At 45.4% G+C, this 23,866-nt stretch overlaps 1 protein-coding gene and 1 long non-coding RNA gene across 4 annotated transcripts; one reads left to right on the top strand and one right to left on the bottom strand.

Moving 5' to 3' along the window:
- Positions 1-905: 905 nt before the first annotated feature.
- POF1B (POF1B actin binding protein) lies at positions 906-20,544 on the top strand. Of its 2 annotated transcripts, none has more exons than XM_065689866.1 (15): positions 906-1,391; positions 7,327-7,365; positions 7,830-7,931; positions 8,744-8,959; positions 10,263-10,393; positions 11,445-11,472; positions 12,441-12,515; positions 14,464-14,556; positions 15,421-15,534; positions 15,702-15,854; positions 15,974-16,084; positions 16,691-16,819; positions 17,089-17,162; positions 17,521-17,635; positions 19,390-20,544. In XM_065689866.1, exons 1-15 carry the CDS (start codon positions 966-968, stop codon positions 19,393-19,395), a joined length of 1,812 nt encoding a protein of 603 aa, XP_065545938.1. In that variant the 5' UTR covers positions 906-965; the 3' UTR covers positions 19,396-20,544. The 2 variants fall into 2 exon arrangements, with proteins under 2 accessions (XP_065545938.1, XP_065545937.1); XM_065689865.1 differs by having other exon boundaries at positions 19,387-20,544.
- On the bottom strand, positions 13,512-22,210 carry LOC136019541 (uncharacterized). 2 transcript variants are annotated; one of them, XR_010614934.1, is made up of 4 exons: positions 21,961-22,210; positions 21,031-21,104; positions 19,575-19,732; positions 13,512-19,275 (listed from the first exon to the last, which is right to left on the bottom strand). It is a non-coding gene; the product is annotated as an uncharacterized LOC136019541 (long non-coding RNA). The 2 variants fall into 2 exon arrangements; XR_010614933.1 differs by lacking the exon at positions 21,961-22,210 and having other exon boundaries at positions 21,031-21,954.
- Positions 22,211-23,866: the final 1,656 nt, after the last annotated feature.

Raw genomic sequence — 23,866 nt, 5'->3', positions numbered from 1 at the left:
AACATGGTCCTTTAGAAACTTGTGACTGTACTGTGTGACTTTAAAGCATAGTGAGCATATGGGGGGGGAAAGACAAAATTAAGAATCTGAGGTTTATTATTAAGGGTAATATTTATTGCACAAGATTCTACAATTATGTTATTGCTACATTTCCTTGCCGAACAAAGTTAACTTCTCAGTTAGGGCTTGCCTGACGCAGCCAGAGGAACCCAAACCAGAATATGCTGGATTGAGAAACCAGCTGGAGTTTCACATTCTTCTGTACGGACTTCGGGTAAGCAACCAACTCCATCCTTTCCACGTGAGCGCTGTTGTCCATCTCTAACGATGGGCCCGGTTGCCCAGGGCTGCCTGTCCTGTGCAGGAACGCACGCACTGAGGAAACGGACGCGTGTCGCAGAGCGCTACCGCTGCGGGCAGTTTGCTGCGCGGGGGGAAGGCGAGGGAGGGCTTCTGCAGGTGCAAAGTGCTCTGCGGGTAAGTTCACAACCTCCTGCGAAGTATTTGAGTAACTGAGTAGCAGGTAACTATGTATTTACACTCCCGCTACACACGCTGTAAACACATTCATAACAACGGGCTTTCTTACACAGCATTACGCTGTATTTTCCCCTACTTTCTCCATTAGCGAGGCTCCACCACGGTGCTGTACCGACGCCTGGAACCCAGGGCGGCATCTGCTCCTCCAAGTCCTTCTCCAGGCAGGACCCGAAGGCGGCAGAGGAAGGCGCAAAGCAGCCGCGGGACCCCTGCTGCCGGCCCCGGCCCGTGCTGGGCGAGAGGCTGCCCCCGCCGCCGCGCTGCTGCTCCCGGCTGGCCGCCTGCCCGGCGAGGGGGCGGCGGCCGCGGGGCTCTGCCACCCGGAGGTGTGTCCCGCCCTAGGCGCGGCTCCCGCAGGTACTAATCGCCGCGCTGCCCCGGCTCCCTCCTGCACTGCCGCCCGCTGCCCGGAGCCCGCGGCCGGCATGTACGGGGGGCAGCAGCAGCTGCAGCCCCTGGCGCTGCCCCCGCACCTCCAGCAGCAGCAGCAGCACCACTACTACCGGCGCCAGCAGCACTACAGCACACTCCCCGCCGCCCGGCGGCCCCTCTCCTGCCCGGAGCCGCTGCCCCGGGCCCTGCCCTGCCGGGACCCGCCGCCCTGCCCGGAGCCACCGCCGCCGCCGCGGCCGCCGCCGTGCCGGGACCCGCCGCCCTGCCCCGAGCCTCCGCGGCCCCTGCCGTGCTTCGATCCCGCGCCCCAGGACAGCAGCGTGGCGTACGACCGGGTGCGGACCTACGGCCCCGGCTGCCGGCGGGTGAGCACGTCCTGCTCCTCCCGGGCGGCCTCGCCGCTGGAGTGCTCGCACGGCTACCAGCAGGTCATCGCCGGCTGCGACCCCCCGCAACAGGTACGGCCGGCGGGCCTCCCTTAGCCCTGCGCCTGACCCGGGCTGCGCCGGGGTCCCGCTCCCGCGGGGCTGGGTGGTGTGGGGCCGAAGGCGAAGCCCGCCCGGGGTGCAAGAGCGGCGCCGGGCCGCGAGCCAGACAGCTGTGTGCCGGCGGGCACGGCGGAGCGCGGGGCCGCGGGGCTCTGGGGCGCTGCCCGACCCGACCGCCGGGGAGGGGGAGTGAGGCCGGGCCGTGCGGAGTCGCCTTCCCTCAGAGCGAGCGGGGGTACCCGTACGCGCCCGTGGCCGTCTCCAGAAACGCCCGCCACAGCACCCGGTGTGGGATCGGCCGCTCCTCGCCTCGGCTGTGGCGGGGAGGCCCGGCCTGGGCCCCTCTGCCCGGAGGGTACGGCCAGGCCCGGCCGCGCCCTGCGGCCGCCGTGGAGCGGAGCGGGTCATCCCCAGAGCTCCCCGGGGCCTTGCCTGTAGCCGCGCACCGCGGATCCTGCCCTGCCTGGCCCTTCACCGGTGTGGGGTTGGGAGCCCGCGGGCGGGGGTCGGCCCTCCACAGAACTTACCCAGCGGCCCGGCCCCGTGGAGCGGGGCAGAGGAGAGCAGCGAAGATCCCATCTGGGAACGGGCAGCGAGAGAAGTAGGTCCTGCCTCAGGCGAGCGCGCAGAGCTTCGCACAGCCATAACGCGTTTGAATCATAGAATAGTTAGGGTTGGAAGGGACCTCAAGATCATCCAGTTCCAACCCCCCTGCCATGGGCAGGGACACTCACACTAAACCATCCCACACAAGGCTTCATCCAACCTGGCCTTGAACACCGCCAGGGATGGAGCACTCACAACCCCCCTGGGCAACCCATTCCAGTGCCTCAGCACCCTAACAGGAAAGAATTTCCTCCTTATATCCAATCTAAACTTCCCCTGTTTAAGTTTTAACCTGTTACCCCTTGTCCTGTCACTGCAGTCCCTGACGAAGAGCCCCTCCCCAGTATCCCTATAGGCCCCCTTCAGATACTCTTTAACATGAATGTTCCTTTAAATTTCTCCTTTCCAGTTTGATTGGTCAGTCCCATATTTGTTTCCTGTTTGGCAAGTCCAGGTCGCATTTACTTTTTTAATTTCAACCCTTAAACACCTTATTCTGTTGTGATATTTTTTTCCCATTTTGCCAATGGGATGCTAACACTGAGGCCTGTGCTGCTGCTGCTCCTGCAGGCTGGGTACTCCTGTTCACTGACGGGATGTGCACGAAGCCACTTACTTGGTGCTACTTGTGTAAATATAATATAAAGGCGTGTGTGCTTAATGGTTGTGTTTGAATCAATGATGCTAATAACCTATGCGACTGCAGGTAGGAAGCACGAGAGTTCATTTAGTTTTGCTTTAAGTCTGCACAATGTAGTTCAGCAGGTTTGGTGCTGGGTGCATGTTCAAGGAACGGCTTGAAGGTATTAATGGAATTTAATGTAATTTTAACCTGTGTGATTTGGTATCAGAGCTAAATCTTAAAAATAAAACTAGAAACCAGTAACTTAAGAGCTGCTTTAAGTATAAAACCAGAAAAGATCAGAATTTATTCTTACACCATTTTTTCCTCTCATACATCAGACAGTCGGTAGAAGTCGGGTTGGTGTGTTGTACTCGTTATACTCAGTATGGCAACGCATGTTTGTTTCAGGTTAAACTCTCATTTAATTCTCTTTCCTGTGGTATAAAAATACTGATCTATGAAAAATGGGGATGAAGGCCAGTACAAAATCAGATTTCCTTTCAAAGCCATATTTGTGTAGTTCAAGGGCTGCCTGCCTCTTAGGATGCCTTCTGTAGGTTCTGGAAAGTGAGCCACTTCACTAATTGCTTTTATAGAGTTGGATATGACAGACATAGTCCTGCTCTATCAAAGCTGCTAATCCCTCTTTTGCAAGATGCAGGGCAGGAGTGTAAACACTGGTCTCTCACCTCCCAGATAAGTGATCTGCTCAACTAGGCTAGATGATAGTCTGAATTGCATTCAATTAATTAAATATTCATTAGAATAAATACTGCAGTCCCAGGCTTCCTCTACTTATCTAAGTACGTGAACAATTTGATTATAGACTCAACTGCTGCCTCTGCTCTATGAAGTATGTTTAATTTTCAACATCTGTTTTAGTCACTGAATCCATTAAGTCGTGCTAATGAAAAATAATTTGCTGAAGTGTTTTGCTGGATTAGACTTTAAAGACAAAAGAGGGTGTAGTTAGGTCAGGCTGTGGGTTGCAGTTTTAATGGTGGAGAGGGAAGGTGCCTCATAGAGGTTATTAGGAAGTTATTAAAGAAGAAAACAGCAGCAAACAGGGAAGTTGGCTGGGGAGTAGGCAAGTTGCATACTTGGTGCTGAATGGGAGTTGTCAGAAAGAAGTGCAGGGAGGAGCACAGGAAGCTTCAGTTGCCCTTTGAGCACATCACGAATAGCTGCATAAACTGAGTAACACGGTGATACTAGACTCGCACACGGGTTTAAGTGAACACTAGAATTCTCAGTTTATGGCAGCCTAGAGCTGTAGTTTCAGCTGCTTACTGTTGATAAGGTGGAGAGCAATCTTTGCTCAATATTTAATTTACTTTTGCAGAGCTTTTGTAGATTAATGATAACAAATGTCTGTATCACTGTTGATACGCTGTTGTCTTATTTAGTCATATGATGTGTTCTGGTGTGCTTGTGTACATTTGTAATAAGGTAGAGGGAGGGAAAATTTGAAACTGGCCTGCATACAGTACACAGTTGTATTTTTTGTAGTAGGATTCAGTTTTCTTTACTTTTTTGGTCTAACTTTGTTTTATCCTTGATGTAGAAGCCAAATGCTGTTCCCAGCCATGACAAGCTTCATCTGGAGTAATTCACGGCAAATTTTTCTCTCATCTGCTTGATCTAAGTGAGGAATGTTGTTTAGAATAAATTCTCCTCTAGTGTGGCTTACCCGTATGAACCCTTTCACTGTGGTCATAAAAGATGATATATGAAATGGCACACACAAGATGTCTGCTGTCAGTGCAGAGGGCGGAATCCTGAAAGCCTTCGTAGGAGTTGTCTACCCATGTGAGAAAATCTGTGAGCAAGATCTCTTCATGGCTGGGCTCTGTTCTGTGAAGGGCTCTCACCTCCCGTTGTGGAAATGGTATAATATTAACCAGCTTGTAAGATCTGTATTGTTGGAAACAGCCCTCAAAGGTATCCTGCCATTTCCCTATTTCAGCTGCCAAATGTGACTCATAAATTCTGATGGGATTGCTTGTAATTAACAAGACAATATATTACGGGCGAAAGGTTTTGGCGTGGATTAAATTCTCGCCTTAGTCGTTGGTTTCTCTGAAGCTAAGGGGAACCTGTTGAAATACGAGTTAGTGGACTGATTTGGTTTTGTATAAAATGTGTACACAATAACTGGATAAATCTATGGAATGCTTATTTTAAAACTGAAGTATCTTATTTAAAAATCTTAAAGACTAGCAAAAATCATTATTAAAGTATTAGCATATATCTTTTGAAATTATCTTTATAAACATAGGCCCAGATCAGGTTGCTGAGAATCCCAAACCCAGTCACTCCACTGAAATCCACAGCAGCACTGTTATGCTGGGCTCTCCCCATCAAAATCCCAGACTCCTCTTCCTTCTCTCAGTTGCACAACATTGCATCTCTGCAGTGTTGCAGGAAACTTGAGAGTAGCCTGAACTGTTGCCCCTTGGGAATGATGGAAAAATGGAAACAGCCGGAGATCATCTTCAATGGCAGTATACCTCCTGCGGCACAGTTGCTGCTCTGGAGGCGTCAGAGGTGGCATCTCCTGGTGAGGAGCAAGGGGCTGTGTGTGGGTACTTCAGGCTGCACAGTCACAGGGTTTCTGGCTTCTCGGTTCCCTCCCAGCCTGTGCAAGTCCGGCCTGCTTGGCTGGTATGGGAGGAAGGGCAGGCAAATCCATGTTTGTGAGGGAGCGAGGGAAATGTGTCTGCATCAAAGTCCTTTGGAAATGAAAGAGTTTGGGTATCTTAAAAATAAGCATGATTTTATCCAAGCAAAACATTTGTAGGTCCTATATAATATTCCACATATGATTAGACTGTCCTTTTGAATATTATAAAAGTATGTTTTAACTTAAAATGCTCTGGTCTTTTCAGTTCTGAATGTATTCCTCTGAGAACACATAGGTAACTAGATAAAATAGCTTTACGCATTATCCTCTCTAAACTAGATGGCGTGAGTTACATATTCCAAAGCGCTGTGGCGGCAGGATTTAGTTCAGGCAGGTTCGTCCAACTTTTCAGTAGATTGAAGATGTGTCTTTTGATTTCATGCACAACGCTCATCTTGTTTTCATGTGCCATACCATAGTAGTCAGCCCAGAATAAGAACTGTTACCACTCTCTCACGATACGCATGTTGTAGCACTGGAGTGCTCCAGGATGATGCCTTCTGTGAAACTGATGTGAAGGAAGCACCAGTGGGCATTCATTCTTTTCAGGTGTTTTACTCTTCAGCTCTAATTCTGTAGGTGTCTCAGTGATGGAGAGGTTGGGCTGTATGTTCTAGACCTCCCTGATGTTTCTTTTTGGTGGCACGTCCTGATACAGAGCGTTCTGTTGACTTGGTTGGTTCCTTCCCTTGACAGACCCACCTCAGGTACATGGTGTCTCAGAGAGGCAGTAAGCAGCTTTCCAAGTTCTCTGCAGCAGTTATGATTTTAAGATTTCTTAATTACTGTGATTGCTGCTGAAACAGTTTCTTTTCCACTTTGATTTCTCTTCCTGGTGCTGCTATGATTCACTCTTGGGAGATTGGGAAAACTGCTTCAGGCTTCCTAAACTGCAACAGTTCATAGCTGGAAACTTGACCTACTTCAGAGCTGCTCTTACCCAGTTAGGAATGTCTCCGAGACTGAACTGCAGCAATATAAACTTCCCAAGCACTGCCCATGGGTTAAGGGAAGAAATGATTATTATGAAAATTGGAAGTTTGTACTGTGGGGAAGAATAACTGGTGTGGCGTGAACTAACAAATGGCCCAGTTGTTAGATTAGATTCAGTGGGAATTTTGCTTACCTGGATGAAGAACTGGATGTGGGGATGTCAAGCAATGTGCACAGTTTGGTACAGCGTGGTAGCCCACAAAATGGAAGACAGTATCTGTGATTGCTTGTAGCCAGTGCTGGGGGCAAAAGTGTCAAAATCTATTTGAAAATGAACCAAACTGCTGTCGCTTACAGATCCCTGTAATGTAAAAAGGCATACTTCATTTCTAATTGAAGAATGTGCAGAATGTTCCATGTGGGCATCTTTTTTTCATAGGTGTCAATTGTGGAGTTTTGTGACCACTTTTAGAAACAGTTGCCACTGCTGGGTGCATTTGGTAGTGCCCAATGGGATGTGTTGGCAAAGCCTCAGCCCTTTCAGTTTGGTGTTTAAGCGAAATACAGATTTTCTTCCCTTGGTGAAACGAAAAAAGAGTATTTAAGGTGTGCATCCATTTATAGCAGCTGACCTTGATATGTAGCAGTAAAGACTGTCAGTAAAAGACAGTGGCTGTGGAACAGGGACATGATATTCTTGAAGACCTAGTCTGGTATGCCGGCTTTGATTTGTCTCCTGTTCTGTTGGCACTTACAGAAAATAAGGACTTAGTCCCTCAAATGTGCAGAGAGATGAGTGAGAAAAACCAGACTCTGAGAGTAACAGGTTGTGTACTGCCACACTGTACATGGCCTGCTTCCTTTGGGGTGGAAAGACCCTGGCTTTAAAGCATTTCTAGGCGGTTTCGGCCAGTGGATCTCAGTGTGTTTATAGCAGTAAACACAGATGACAGTATTCAGGTTGCTGTGGAACCCACATAAGCCTGAGCTCTGAGCATAAAGATGCTTTAGAGGTTAAAGTGCAGTCATCACTGAATCTTTGATTTTCTTTCTCGCAGGGCACTTTTCGAAGGATTATTATTGAGAATCCTGATCAGGTAAGAAAACTCTTTCCTGCTGGAGTTCTACTCGTGTATCTCTTCCTCCCTTAATCACCCTGAACTGGTGAAGTGCTCAGCATCAGGGGATGCTAAATATGTTGAAATACACAGCCCATACCTTTGGTGGTGAGAGATTACATTATAGGGATTGAAAATACTACAGAATTGCTAGTCAGGCTTCCTAACTGTCAGCAGTGAAGTCTCATAACATGCTTCAGTAATGTTGCTAGTGGAGATGAGTTTCTGTTTCTACTATGCTTATTTCAAATATTGTCTAGGTGGAAGCACAGTCACTTTGTTTCCAAATGGACATACACTCAAATGTACATATCTTAAAGATCTATCTCAAGGTGTCCATGTCTTCAAATCACAAAAAATCCCGTCTCACGTTTTAGTCAAAATTGCATTAATCCTGGATTTTCTGTTTGACGTATATGAATGTTTAAAAAAATGTTTTACAGGAGCCATTATCCCCATTTCTTAGAGGGGCAAATTTCTGTCCTGGAAATAATGTCATCTATGAAAAGACAATAAGAAAATATGAGCTATTAAATCCTCTCCAGGTAAGTTGGTTGTTTATCTTATCTGATGCAAAAGAAAACTGCACTGGTAGCAGGAACGTGATGCTTCTGGGATGGGGCTTTTTTGGGGGTGGTTTTGGTTGGGTTTTTTTTTCCTTGTTGAGGTCTAGGGCACATTCTCAAAGCAAATGAAGCAGTTTCTGTAAGGAGAGCAGGAGTTGGAGCGTTGCTGTATTTTTACTAAGAATTGATTATTTCAGACGAACAGTTAAAACTGCTGTTGTACCTCCTGTACTGTCAGTCTTTATCTGAATATTGACTGGGAGTTTCTTGCAGTAGCTCCACAACAGAACAAAAAAAAAAAAAAACCAAACCCAAAATAATTGAAAATACACATTATTTATTATTTGGTTTTACTCGTTCTTGAAAAAATGTATTTGGCAAAGCTGTCTGAAATTTCATCTTAGTCCAGCTGGAGTTCTCTTTCTAATCTCTGAAATAAGTAATGAAACAGGATATGTGTTCTAAAGTAAATAATGGAGGTCCTCATTGCCTGAATATGCTAAGAGTAACAACACAGTGAAACAATGTAGGAAAGGTCCTGTGCTTTTCATTTGCAGCCACTAAAATTTGAGGAGTTGCTGAATTACGGGTTGTAATTCACCAGTTTTGTTACAATAAGTGTGAGGCAAACTCCTGCTCAGCTAGGAAAAAAAGCACCTTTACCAGGCTTATTAAAATACATGAAGCTGCCATTAGTCCTTCCACATTTCATTCATTTATATATTTATATGAAGCTTCCATGTGATTAAGACAATGTCTATCAGCTTAAACCAATCCATTCTTGTTTCCAGGAGAAGCAGTATCAGTTCTCCCGCCAGTGCCAGAGTCCCCAGCAAGTGGAGCAGTGCCAGGCTGCCCAGCCCTGCCAGTACTCTGAGCAGTCCCAGGTCACTCACCAGTGCCAGCAGACACAGACCAGCAGCCCTTGTGAAGTAATTCCAGTCTCTGTCAGCGATGACTGCAGAGGAAATACAGTGAGGAGGGTGACAGTGCAAACCTGTGAGCCGGTAAGGATCACTTGCTGAATGTTCACAGTGTATTTTTGGTTTGTATGAAGAGTATAAACCTTTACAGATACATAAAATTGCTAATCTCCAATCTCAGAAGCTTTTGTTCATAGTAGGGTAATTAAGCACCATACACCCATTGTAAGTGAACAGCAAAGTTAGTGTGTCTGTTGCAGGTAACTTCGTTGTGCACTGTGGTTGCAGGTGTTGTTTGGGAATGTCCAAGGCATTGACAGATGATGTTAAGAGAGAAAAAGGGCTGCTTTAAGTGTTTTGTCTGTTTCTTGTTGGCACTGAGCTGCACTTAGGAGTATTGACCGATCATTCTGTGGTCCTTTAACTCTGTTAAGTCTTGCTGGTTTGTTTGGGTTTTTTCTTTATCTGGGAGTGTTACCCATTGATTTAGTCAGGTTTCATCAGTCCCTGTACAACAAAGACTGAATAATGTAAGGCTCAAGCCTCTAGTTTTGGAGAAAAGTACATTAGTTTATAAACTTGACATACATCAATTCAGGATTGTTTCTGCCTAAACTGATCAGTAAGGACTTCAAATACATTTCAATTTGCTGTACAAGTTTTTGACATAGGTTCACTGTAAGCACAAAATTACCTTCCTTTGCCTTTCATTTTGCATGAGGTTGCAAGTTCTGGAGTTTCTAAGGGCTGCAGCAGGCTTGCTATACATGGGTACTGTTATTTCAGTTGGGAAGGGAGTGTAGCAGTCCTTTCTGTGCACCTACTCAATAAACAGGTGGCAAGACAAACATACATGGTGACCTCAATGCTATACCTCTGCAGAATCTTCCATAGCCAGATACTCCCATAAGCCAGCTTAGGTACACTCAGTTCTGGTTGCTGCTGGAATCCTTTTACTGTTCACGTACATAAGCATTTGGAGTGTGGCAATACAAATGCCATTTGCGCAGTGGGGAGTCTGGCACCAATCTGGGTTTATCTGGGTGCTGCCCACAGGCGTTCATCCACTGCAGCCAGGGAAGCATGTATGTTAATGAGATTTCCTAATTCTTAGCACTTTCCATATTAGCATAATGATGACACTGCTGCAGAAGATGCTACTCTGCGTATTTGTTGATCTTGTAAAAGAAGCTATTTGTTTCTGCAGAGTTTGCTGAAAACCAGAAGACATGGAAGACTCAATACCTACGAAAAGAACAGCGTAAACAGATTGCGAATTGTTAAGAGCAAACAAAACCAAACCCATCATACCTGTAGCATGTTCATGTTCAGCTTTCATCCCAAAGAAGGGAACTCAGTTGTGACCTTTTTGCATATCTCCTGCTAGGTGAATTGTGCTCAGGAAAATAATGACCAGCTGGACTGCCGCTACTTCGGTGAGCTTCTGGCTGAGCTGCACCGCAAGACCAACGACTTGCACAGTTGTTTACTGCAGCATGTGGAGAAGATAGGAGGAAGGTATTGGCATTATATCTGTTCTGTTGTTCCCCTCTTCCCGAGATCCTACCATTGCACAGCTGAGAGGACAGTATTGTTTACAAATTGTGGGTTTTTTTCTTCCCTGATGAGCAGAATTGACTGTATTTTACACACTCATCTAATTTGCTGAGTAACTGAGGACATACAAATGCTGTAAGCCAAGTAAATGTATTGAATTTGATGGTTCTCCCAATTTGTTTAGACTAATAGGCAATAAGAATTATGCATGACTGTTTGCACATAGAGCAAACAAGTACACTTACAGCATTCTCTGACATACGTTTAATGATACAATTCTACTCCTGTGTCCTGAGGAAACAACCCAAATGTCCAGATTGCCATTTCCTTTGCTGTGCCATGTTGTTATGTTATAGCATGGATTATAAGGTGGTCACTGTAAGTCATAAAGCCAGTATCTTTATGCAAATTAAAGTTAAGCAGATATTCTGCAGAGCCCTGCACATTGTCTTTAACAAGAAACACAGCATCACAGCAGCCAGTAATCTGAGCCTGCACGAAGTTCTTACCTCTCCCTCACAGCTACTAGTTCATTCTTCCCCCTCACTCGCAGTCTTGTTTGGTGCTTTCCAAGGTCACTTAAATAAGAAAAGTGGTCCCATAGCAGGGGAAGAGTGGAACTTAAGCCACACACAGACCCTGACACTGCAATGTAAACAGTGCAGGCATATCAGTATGTTGCAGCATAGTTCTGGGTAAACCATTACCCAGCCAATTAAGACTTCAATGGGATTAACTGAACACAACTGGGATAACTACCCAGAGAAAGGAGGTAGCCTGTGTTAACTGCACTGCTGTTAGTAGTCCAGTCTCCTCAGATAGTTCTATGTGGAGTTGGGCACCTCATGTTGCCTAACACCTTAGGAGGAAGGTAACAGCTCTTAATCTGGCAAAGAACCTTCCTTGCTCTGTATTTTAAAGATAATGCTTGTACAGTTGTGAATGTGAACTTGAATAAATGTCTCAAGAAGCTTTCTGTTAATTGGTCCCTTGGATTTTGTCTGTTTTACAGGAACCATGACATTGAATTTACGTGTCAGGTAAGCATCAGGCATGCTCTTGGCAAGCTCTTCCCTGACAGTGTTAAAAGCAGTAGTATGGATCCTGAAGCAAATTAGGCTCAGCCAGTTTAAATGAAGGATGCTGGTCTTTGTCAGTTAATGATCCCTGCTTGTTAATAACATTCAGAGTCTGAATCCTACAGCGAGGCACGTATTTGCAAATGTGGTAACACTGAAACTCTGAAAATTTGCATTATTCCAGTATGAGAGTCAAATTCTGAAAAGTCTTTCCTGTTGTGCCTAATGGTTTCATTGTAAAACAAATCCTCACAGCCACACGTATTTTCACTACGTGTGTTTTGCAAAGCAGCTTTCACTGTCTTGCCAGTAAAGCTGCAGTTCAGGAACACGCGCTGCCTTGCTCTGCAGGGAGTGAAGACAGTGCCTCTCACAGGAACGAGAGGAATGTGAGCTGCCGGAACAGACTTCCCATCTGCAGCAAGCTTCCTTTTACCAGTCAGGCCAGGACAGACTCATCGGCACCTCCGTTATGTTGTTAAAGGCATTGTGTGCACGGCAGAAACACTTGTCTAGGATGAAATCACATGAAGCAGTGTCTCCTGTGACAGGCCGCTCATCTTTTATTTAGTCTGTGCAGGAGAAACGCGAGGTTTGCTCCTGTCCTCACCTGCTGGGAGTTCTGTTCTAGTGTTACCTCATACTTCTGGAGACAATTATTTTGAATACTGCTTGTAAAGTAAAGTAAATGTTACCCTTAGTGATTTGAATGTATGCTGCATGTATCACTTCATCTCGGGTTTTATCTGCCACACATACATATGGCTTTAGAAATTTTCTGGGTACACTTTGATCTATTTTCGTTCTTATTTGCCTTGTACTCAAGATGTTTTTCATAGAAGAGCTGTGTAATTAATGAAGAACCCATATTGTGATCTTACAGGCAAAATTTTTAATCAAGATGTCTCCCCTTTCCTCCCTTTGCGCAGACCGAAGATATTGAAGAATTAATTCCCAAAGGACTGTCTGAGGCAACAAAGCAGCAGATTCGTTATCTCCTCCAGGTACATGAGTGCGGTGGAGGGTGTGTGTGGATGTCTGTAGTAACTTGAAACAATAGAAGTTGGCTTACACATACCAGGGACTTTGTATGTAACAGACTTAATTCTCTATTCTGCTTATTCACTTTTTCCTAGTGTAAAGAGCATGCAATCATACAGGTGGCTTCAAGTGATGTAGCAGTTGGTTCCACTTGCATACTAGCATGTTTTAAACTGAGCTTTACTGGTGCTTTCTTCCAGTTTCACTGGAAACCATCTTGGCTTTTGATCAGTCATAGGAGAACACAGACCTTTAATCTTTCAGTTGTTTATTACTGCTTTACTTTAAAAGCTAAAGGCAAGCAGTAGGTGCTTTACTGAATGTTGAATTTGGTATTGGTTGCCAGCTACATACAATGCTTGTAATTCAGGTCTCACCTTTTACCAATATCCTGGTTAAAAACCCTCTAACAGAGCACATTGTGCTGGGGCACACTTACGACATGCAGTAGCAAACCAGAACTCTTTCTGGCTTGGTTACATTTATAAAGGCTTTTGTTTCTTCAGATCTTGTTCTTTAGCTGCCTTACCATTACCTGCCTTTGCGATCACCAGCCACATTAAGACAGGCAGATGAGTTCTGGTAATGGCTGCTTGTTTGTTGCCTCCTATCACCGTAGTACTCTACAGTGTGGTTTTTAGTACAGCACTGCAGGTGTGTTTATACCCAGCCTCCCTGAGGTAAGGCGGATGTGTGCTCTGGCTTCACATCCAAGAAGGATTCTGAGCTCCGTCAGACTGCTCAGGGAATGATTGTGTGGGGTATGCCCAGAGGCTCATGTCTAGGAGCACAGAGAATTTCACTGCAGAAGTACATGAATTTAGCAACCTCTAACACTTATAAGTTGCTGAGTGGGGACTTCCTGATACTTTTTATAGCCTAAACTCAACCATTTTGACTTAATTTCTTCTTTTAGTCTACTCTTAAGAGTATATTTCACAATAAAACCAACTAAACTGTAAGTCAAAGCTGAAATTCCATTTTAATTAAACCCCAAACAAATGGGTGGGTTACACTGGAAATGTTATTTTTTGACGCTTTAGTCACATCATAGGGATGTGGGGATAAAAGAGTAGGACGTGGGCTCATCACTGTATTGATGGAGATCTTGATGGCTCTCCTCAGCCCAAATGATCACCAGATGAAGTGAAGGGAGCGAGTCAGAGGAAGGGAAAGAGGCAGGAAGATTTCACTTTTGTTCAGGTAGCAGAAAAATCATTTGTTTGCATGGAATGTTCAGCCCTTCCAGATGAGTCAGAACTTGAGGAATTCCTTTGTTCTTTCAAAACCTGTTATTATTCTTTCAAATATTGGAAGTGTGTCAGGAAACACAACTATTTGTGTTTTAATATGAATCAATACACAGCTGTTTACGTGCATGGAAAAAAAATCCAGGAACAGGGTTAGGCTACTGGGCAGGACTGCCCCTCTTCATCCGGTCGCCTCCTTAATCTTTGGGATCTTTTTCCCTTTGACGGGAGGAGTTGGTTGTATGGCTTTTATTTCAGTTTTGTACAGTTTTAATTAAATTCTTTTGCCCCTGGCTGCAAGTGCTCGGCCAGATCTCGGGTGCTGCTGCTTCCTCTGTGCCTTCTCAGGTGGGGCAGTGCTTTCTTAGCATCGGTCACAAATGACTGTGCAATATAACACGTTTGTGCTGTACAGATGCAGTTCTTTACTCGTGTTCCATTTAAAAAATGTTACCCTGTGTTACAAGGCAGCAGTGTAAAACCTGTGCCCTTTGCAGAACAAAGTGCATGACAATGGGCTGCTTTGTAGAAACCGGAGGCACGCTGCAGTAGCTCCATGAGTAGTTGTTTTCAGCTGTGTAGCACTTTCTGTTCTACCTCTTGTCAAGCATTTTGTAAACAAAGCTGATCCATGAATCCACTTCCATTTTCTCCCTCCTAGATGAGAGTCACATCAGATAAATCTTTGAGACTTGTGCTTTCCACTTTCAAGAATCTACGTGAAGAGCTTTGCCACCTGCAGGATGACTTGGGGGTAAGGCACTTTTGGAAATGGCTGGTTTGTTACTGGGCTTGCAGGACTCGCTCAGTGGATGGGGTGGATTTCTTTCTAGCAGTGGTCTTCAGCTTGATCAGTTTGAAGCCTAAACCCACCAAATACTTTCAAAGAAATGACCTTGCTGAGTGAAATTAAAGCTCTGAATTGGTACATAGCACACGTGTGATCCACACTGGTGTCATGATGGAATTATAGTTTTACTTCAGACCTGGGCAAGGGGTGTACACCAAGTGGCTATTTACTGGTGCTGTTCCAGGAATCAGGGGACCTCAGTTCCATTCACCCTGGCAGAGCTGCATTTCCCACTTTATCAGAAAGCTGGCGTCAGCTCGTGGCACTAACACCTCCAGTGGTTCACCTGGGTACAGGCTTCCCACCTGGAAGCTGGAGCTCTATGGCCACACATACAGTAGCCAGTAGGTAATTGCTGTTAGGAAAGCAGAAACCTTTCCCACACCAGCCCAAGTTCTCAGCCCCACTGGAAACATGGAAATGCCAAGCTTAGGGAGGGGAGAGGGAGTTTTAACTGTTACCTTTAACAGAGGACAAGGAGTTTGTGCAGTGAAGTGGTTTTGGATTGGGGTTTTTCGTTGGTTTCTGTTATTCTGTAAATAACTGAGTAATTCTGTCTGGGGCAGACTGAAAGAGCAGGGTTCAGGATCCCAGTGCTTGCCACAGCACGCTGCCAGCCACAAGTGTGTGATGTAGTTAAAAACCCCCATTGTTTCAAGAAAATGGAGTATTTTCTTAGTTACCAGTTGCTCAGTATGTTTCACTTTGAATACAGGAAAAGTTTACTGAACAATTACAGCTATTGACATAAATGCTTTTGGCTTGCAGAAGTTAGAAACCGACAATGTGTTACTTAAGAAGGATTTGGCTTTTAAAGATTCTCAAGTAAAAGAGTATGAAACTATGCTGGCTTCTCTGAGAGAGAATAATCGTCAGCAGCAGGTAAGTCTAAACCCGTATTTTCAGTGTCATTAGTCAGCTAAAAACTAGCCAGTGTTTGGCTTTTAAGATTTCCAAGTAATTGCTGCCTGGTACCTGTTGGGGTGTGCATGTAATCTGTTACTTCCTTAAGGAACACTGTGCCCTCATCCCATTTCTGTGCTTTCCAGCAAGGACTCAGAGAGAGTACTGCAAAGTGTCGCACTCTGGAGGAACAGCTCCTCTGCCTTCGGCTCAGTGAGGGAGAAAAGGATTGTCAGCTAAAGGAGCTTGAGTTCTGCAAGCGTGCCTTGGAGCAGGAGATTCAGAGCCTCAGGCTGCAGGTAACAGGCTCACTTGTTCTGAGTCCAGCAGCTGCTATTCACAGGTACAGATGCATTAATATAGGAAAATTAAAGATGAAAACTCTTTTTAAAATGAAATACAATCTCATTTTCTGCAGGCCTGCTCTAATCCAACCCTGCAGACCACCACGGATGAACTCTCCAGCCGTTACGTAGAGATGATCAATAACTTGAGGGAGGATAAAGATCGCGAGATCCGCAGCCTTAGGGTAAGTTGTTTAACTTGGCACGTGTGCGCTCCTCCCCCTGCACACCTGGATTTGAACAGCTTCACTTTCAATTAAGGAACGGGAAAAATCAACCGGGTATCTTTTGGTTCAGCAGTTCCTTTATACACACTCGTGAAAGTTCAGGAACCCTTATGGTTCACATCAAACTGTTACGTAAAAATCAATGCAGTTTCTTAGATGTAGAAAATAGGGATTAATCAGATAGGAAAGACTGCCAAAAGGGACATTCTGAGTGTCCTGATAAAGTAAGACACTAAAGAAGAGACACCAGACAGAGAACAAAACTCCCAGTCAAAACCGTAAGTAGCAAGTGTCTCTCACTGAAGTCCTTACAGTAGTAATTTACCACCCTGGCAGGCAGTTCCACTTGTTTAGTGCTCTATGAACCCCAGTTTTATAAGACTGTTAAACTCACACTGGCAGAACTCAGCATTTTGGGATTTACTGTGCAGCTCAGCATTCTCACTTGACAATCTCTGGTCCTTACCGTTCATGGAGTTCATGAAAACTATACACCCGGAGCCCTGGCTACTCCTGCCAGGTGACCTGCAAACACCTGACTGTCCCTCAACATGTGTTTTGCAGTCTCAGTTATGCCAATTCCAGCAAGACATATCAAGGAGAGAAGGAAGCAACAGTGACTTGCAAATACGGTTGCATGAACTGACATCAATGTTGGAGGAGAAAGATGCTTTTATTAAACAACAGCAAGAGGTAAAATAACACAAGATTTCTCTTCTAAGAATTTCTCTATTTAAGCCTTTGCTTACTGCATAGGTAGAAACATGCCAGAAATCACCAGTGCTCTCCTGCTTTGGAGATTGGGGTTAGGATATTTATTGCTGTTCCTCTGGCAGACTTTTGGCAAGACAGACGTTTCTGATTGCTCTTTGAGATGAATTTCGGCAAATTCTTTGTTGTGACTTTAGGGAATACGTCAGGAAACATGACTGCATCTCCGTGTTTACTTTTGGTTTTCTCAGGACCTCTTCAGACTGAAGCATGAGAAGCTATCCGGCAGTCAGTCCCCTGCTGTAACTGCTGTCATCACCAAGAAGTAATGTAGCTATTAACGTTTCTTAAAAAGACCTCCTTTTGGTTTTCCCTTGTGGAGCCTCCATTACCTGAGTTATTCCTGCAAATGGCTTAATAGTGCTTATGCACCTTGAAGAGGGAAAAGCTGAGCCAGGCTTTCCTCTCTCCAGTGGGCATTCCATACTAAGCATTGCAAGAGCAATTGGAGGGGTGGCCAGCACATTAAAGCAATGTTTAAATGCCTGTATTGGCAGTTTAGTTACTAGTGGCACTCTGGGGGGATGTGGGACTGGAAGGCCAACATGACGCGATCAGAGTCTGTGATTAGGATACGGACATGTGGATTGCAGTTCACAGGTTTGCAACTCTTCTCCTCACAGGTACAGGAATCAGTACCCTATTCTGGGACTCCTCTCTGATGACTACAAGGTTACATCACCTGTCAATAAATCACAAACTATCGTCATTGAGAGGACGGGAGAGATATGGAAACACGTAAGTTAACCTGGAGACCGACTGTTTGGTCTCCGAAATTCTTAAGTATTCAATTTAACTTCAAAGAAAGTATCAGCCAAAACTGACATCCAAGTCAACTGAACTTGGCTGATTAAAGACCAGGAACTGCCCTGTCTATTGCAAGGAGGCAGTAATTGGTGGGTGGGGTATAAATAAAACAACCTTTTGTTGTCTTCTTGGACACATAATTACCTGTAACAAAAGCAGCAGCCCTGCCCCACACCAGGCTCTGCCCTCGCACGAGGCAGCCTTCGGGCATCGCTGTACCCGGAAGTTGGTTAGGTAGGAGCTTCTTCCGTGCTGTGCTCCCAGGGTAAGGAGTGTTTTGGTGGGCAGTACTCCTCTGAATCATGAGTACCAGTGACTCCACACTATTATTAAAATGTCTTAAGCACCGTATCCCTGAAACCTGCATTGAGACGGGGCCATGACTAACCCAGGAACTGCGGAAGAGTGAATTGCTCCTTGAAAAGTCACCAAAGTAAAACAGCTGAAGCTGTTTATGTTACAGGGCACAAGGTCACCATGCCAAGTCTCAGTACAAGGTAGAGGCTTGAGCAGGAGCAGCATGGGCAGCTCCCAACCACACGTGTGACCAGTGGAGTCTGATGATGCTGTCTGGAGGCACAGTATAGTAGAGCAGCACCAATCCATACGAAAGTAGCTTCGAGGGTGGGAAACTACCAAGATAAAGACAATCACCTGAGCAGATGAAGGGTAAAACATCTGGCATGTTCTAAAAGGATACATTACCTGGAGCAGGATTAAGAAAACAAAAGGCAGAGGTAACTGGCAAGCAGCAGTTTTAGAACTGATTTAAAACTCATCCACCTGCATTGCAACCTAACGAAATGCAAAGGAATTCAACCTTAGTTAAAGAAGGTACAAAAATAAAGCCCAACCCGCTGCCTTGAGAAGTTAGTCAGACTTTCCATTATCAAAAATGGCCAAGATGAGCGCACTTGGCAGTTGAGATCAGTATCATTAATGAGAACTGTTGTATTTTAAGTTTCCCAAGGTCTCTATCAATCACTACTGCAAGTTTCAGCTGAAATGAAATTCCTTTGCTGCGAGATAAACTTGCTGAGTTACAGAAGTGCCAGCTCTGCCTTTCCTCCAAGCTTCACACGTCCTTTCGCTGTGTTTATGTACCGTCAGCCAGATCTGTCTATCTGCATTCATTACTGAACAAGAGCGCTGATTGGTATCTGAGTGCTGTGGGGTTGTGCTGAAAGCACATGGCCGGTACACGATACCATCCTCCCCACAGTGTTAGTTACCAGGCTCAGTCCTTCCGGATACTTGGGTGGGAATACTTTTAACATGGATCCTAGTTACAGCAGAGAAACCTTTGGGTTGAAATTCTGCAGTACCTGCTCTTCCGGTGCCCGATACCTTCCTGTTCCTGGTTGTCTTCCCAAGTACAGAAAAAGCTGCTGTCCCTGGTTTGTGTTTACTCACATGGTGAATCCTGACTGTTCTGATGTCAGCCCCTCGCTGAACAAAACCGTTTCCAGCTTAATGACACAACTTTGCCCTTGCCAGTACTGGTGTCTGGGAGCACGGGTTTGTGAAGGAAGAAAGGCTCAGTGGGCCCTTGAGACACTTCAGAAGTCAGGCTGTTAGAGAACAGAAATACTTCATTAGATGACAGGCTTTATAGACCACGTAGTTCTGTTTATACACAGAAATAAGTCTGTATTTTCTTCTAACAAACTGCTTATTTCTAGCAGGAATGAGAGAGATCTCCAGGCCACCACAGCTGCTCAGAGGAGTCCACAATGACTTAAAGCTGCTTTACTTTCTCTATTCTGCATCCCAAAATAGTTCAGTCTGATAGTGGGAAAGGCTGGGGAACATGCCAAGGATGTGGAAGCATGAAGATGATGGAGAACGCTGTCTCATCATGCACGGTTACCTGTGTCTGTAGTCTGCCACCGCCACCTGCGTACAGATGCTGCTGGTACTTCTTCACACACATGCTTTTGACACGGAAGAGCGTGGCACACCATGCGTTTGTGGACTTCATTTTCTTGATGTGACTAAATTCTGTTCTTCAGCCAGTCCTGAAGCAGTCTGAGATACAAAAGGAAAACATCTGAAGCCTTTTCCTCCTTGCACTCATAGCCATATTCTACTGCCCTAGCTACTCATGCTGAGAAGTGGGAATGATACAGATCCGTGTCCCAGACACAGCGAATGCCTGGTTTCACCGCATGCAGGTTCCCAGATGGCTGTTCAATCTACCACTGCCTGTCCAAGATGCAGCAAACCCCACAAACCACCATTAGGGGGAACTTCAAAACCACCTCACTGAAGAACAGCATCTGCCTGCGTACGGGAAGCTCAAACACAAAGGAAATGACTTCCACTTGCCCCAGGTACACAACCTGGCAAATACCAGAGCTGCCCAGTTCAGTGACATCATTGGGCAAATGGTGATTTTAAAGAATGTTGGTGGCACCAGAGCTGATGCAGTTTCAGGTGAACCTTTATAAGCCATAAATATTTATTTGCTTTGCTTGAAAATCTCAAGAACTCGGTGTACTTTTATATAGAAAAACTGAGAATGAAAACAGCTCCTAGGCTAAATTCCAGTATCAGACCAACCTCCCGTTCACCATTCCCACTCCTCACAGGACCACAGGAATTCTCACAGTGATTTGGTATTCATAATTGAGGCTCTGTCAAAGCAAAGAATCACAATGAAAAATTTAAGCTACGCAATCAAAAGGTGCTGGGTCTTTATTGTGGGGCTCTTGCTTTGCTCTGTTTCTGCAGACACATACTTCTATTAAGTAATATATATCCCAGGCAATGGTTAATGGTGAAAGAATGCTGTAAGGCCATGTGCAACCATGAAATAAACCCAAGTATAACTTTCTGAATCATGTCTCTTTGTACTGGAAACATCTCATCTGCTGGAGGGGCTTGTTCTAGGTGGTGTGACATGGCCTGTCCTTCATCCAGCCTGTTCCTCTCAATGAATCTTTACAAGAAAAGGCCTCATGTTGGGTCCCTTTTCTGGCAGAAGCAAGAAGTTAATGAGTGAAGTACATCCTCACCTGAATGAGAGCACCTTGCTCCTTTGAAACAAGTCTCTAATAGATTCTGAAGTAACCACTCATGGCTGTAGAGCAGTCAGATACAAGGTACACGCAGAGTTAAAATGCTCTGACACAGAGCAGTGTCAGTGAATTCTGTTCCAATAAATGATGTTTGTTACAGTCACCTAATGACTTTCTACCTCTGGTGACCTGAACAATAAAATAAAAAGGGGAAGAGCTCCATATTCTTTAATGCCATCACACTGTTACCTGTGCACAACTGTGCTGTTATTCCCACTAAAGCGGACACAAAATAATCTGACTTACTGTGGCCTTGGCTGTGGTCTTGGCTGTGGTCTCAGCTGGGTTTGACTGGTTGGACACAAACAGCTTGGAAGAAGCTAGAGAGAGTAGAAGCACGAGTTATTAATGGTCACACTCACTGGGCACCTGCAGCAGGCACCACAGGGGTTGTACAGCGTGTTTGCTAACCACTGCATCAATCTTATGACCATGTAACAGCATAATACAAGCAGTGAATGCCCTTAAAGGAAAGAAACACGCTGGCTCTGACAACGGTTCACATTACAACCCATGACACAGGCCCCAGTGAGGCAAATGCTCTGTTTTGCATACACAGCTAGCACTGTGATCAACTGGAAACCACAGTGATTGATCCCCACGCTTGAAGAAGTGGGTAACACACACAGACTAGTTAAAAAAAGCCCAGTTTGCTGCTCAAGAAAATCAGATGTCAATACTGCACTGTCGGCAGGGATCAGCTGCTCCAGGGGTTGTTGAGTGTGTAAGACTTCCACACACTGTAAATGCTACAGAGCTGTGGTCATAACACCACATTTTACTGACAGATCATACAAAGCAACAGCTAGTGTCAAGAAGCTGAATTAGACCAGCCGGTGAAACATAATGGCCATTTGGGGGTGGATTTGTTTTCAAACTAGATTATTTAAAGGCAAATTTAGTATTTTTCTTATAAAAGTGCATGTACTTGCAGTAGTCTCAGATACTGCCTCTAAACTGAAACTGATTTGCCAAACAGATGATTTGTGCTGGAGTTTACAGAAACATTGTTCTCATCTCCGCATCTCTGTGTTATTTATCCCCCTAAACAGTGTGCCTTAGATCATTTTTCACCTCAGTTTCAGTAGGTCCGCTAGGACTTCTACATTTTTTCAGGAACAAATGAGAAAGACCAAAGGCAGCATTTACTTTATACATCAACGGTAACAGACATACCATCCTATTAGGCTGCCTTTAGGGACAGGGTTATTAAATAAGCCCTCACTGCCCACGAGCAGGCAGAGCTTCTTGTCCTTGCATTGCAGATCAGGAGAAAACTGTCTTCTAGTTTCTGTCGCTGACTTCCCCACACACCTCTCTGTGCCATCTGAACAACAGCAGCCAAGCAGAGCCCTGGTTCAGAAGTTACCGGCACCTCCTGCGTTCTGGCTGAAAAGGTGACACAGACTTCAGACACTGCCTCAAGGTAAGGTACCTTCACCCTGAGCGCACTCTGCTGCTGTCCTCCTCTATTTTCTCTCTTGATTTCGTTACCTTTAATTGTGCACATCTGAAAAGAAGGAGAGAGATGATGATCAATTCACGAATGAATCACTTTGCTCCTGGCTTTCAGGAGTTCTTAGACTCTCATTCAAATAAAAAGATGCCATAAACAGATTTGACATTTTAGAGCAACCCTTACATGTTTGTGAAACTCACTGCTTGCTCACTCAGCCGGGCTGCGCTGGTACATCATGTACAGCACTGCAGGAGCAGGCAAAGGAGACACCTAAACACAGCCAGGAACAGCTGAACTTCCCCAGTGTTTGTGCTTCCTCTCTTCTTTCTCTTGGCCTTGCAGGTACATTCCTTTATCATTCCCTAACCTCTACATCATCCTTTCCTCCACCACCCCTATGTCACACCTGTACCACACTGCACAGGTCTTTTCACGCCAATTCCTTCCTCTTTCCACCCATCACAGTTTTGTTTCTTCTAAACCATCTGAGCCCCCCTAACATCCTGAACACCCCCCTTTGCTATTCACCACCCAGCCTGGACAATTACAAGAAGTTTCCACACCTCAGCTATGCAGACAGGCATCAGATCTGGACGAAGGAGCAGAAGCACTGGTGGGAATTTCAAGCTACATAACACCACGAATTCCAGCCTCAAGTCATCAACATCTAAGCAGCACTGGACAGACCAGCAAAGGGCCAGGCAGAAGCACGCGCTCGCCCAGGGGTATCACAAGCCACTGAATTTTACCACCACTGCTCAAGCAAAAAGGCAACAGACTGGTTTAAACTGCTGGAAATTTAACACCGTACTGGTAGTAATCCACTAACCTTAAACCTGTATGGGTGAAGTCTCAAGGCTTTTCCTCTCCTTGACAGACCTTGTTCCCAGTTGTCCTTCTTAGCTAGGTTTCACTGTCCATATGCTGCCAAGAGGAAAACAGACTAGTTAACATAGAGAAACACCCCAAAAGCAAGCACAACAAACCAGCCAAGGCAAAGCAGTAACTCACAGTGAGAAGGCTGCCTGGGACCATCCCGCTGAGTTTACCAATGTAGTCCCTCCCCACAGCCATCACAAAAAGCAGGGCACGCACACGAAGACTGCACCTGCTTCAGGTCCTGCACACGTCCCTGTATTTGTAGCTCAGCTGACAATAACCCAGTGCAGGTGTGGTTTTTCCAGCCACTGTTCCCTCCCGCCCGTCTTGAAGAAAGCGTTCATCGCAGATCTTAGTGTTCCAAAAGGTATGACCGAGAAGTCACTGACCGAGTGCAAACACCACAAACAACTAAACCGTTACTGTGTTACCAACGTTAATCTCACCCTAAATCCAAACACAGCACTGTACCAGCTACTAGGAAGACTATTAATTCTATCCTAGCTGAAACCAGGACACATTTCTAGCCCCATGTCCTGGTCTGCACCCCATGAACTCTTAGGCAATGTGGGATAAAGCCTTTATACAAAGTTGGCTACAGAAAGATGCTTAAAATGGTCAAATACCTGATTGTTCTGTCCATCTGTAAGGTGGAAAAATGAGCCAGCACAGATGCGTGCTTTGTCACAGAGTCAGAATGATCATCTTCAGTCTGCTATGAAGAAACTCCTTCAGTCTATGTAT

This window comes from Lathamus discolor, chromosome 9, assembly GCF_037157495.1.
Source record: "Lathamus discolor isolate bLatDis1 chromosome 9, bLatDis1.hap1, whole genome shotgun sequence".
Classification (NCBI taxonomy): domain Eukaryota; kingdom Metazoa; phylum Chordata; class Aves; order Psittaciformes; family Psittacidae; genus Lathamus; species Lathamus discolor.
Note: the sequence above shows the minus strand (reverse complement) of the source record. Positions and strands in the feature narration are given on the sequence as shown.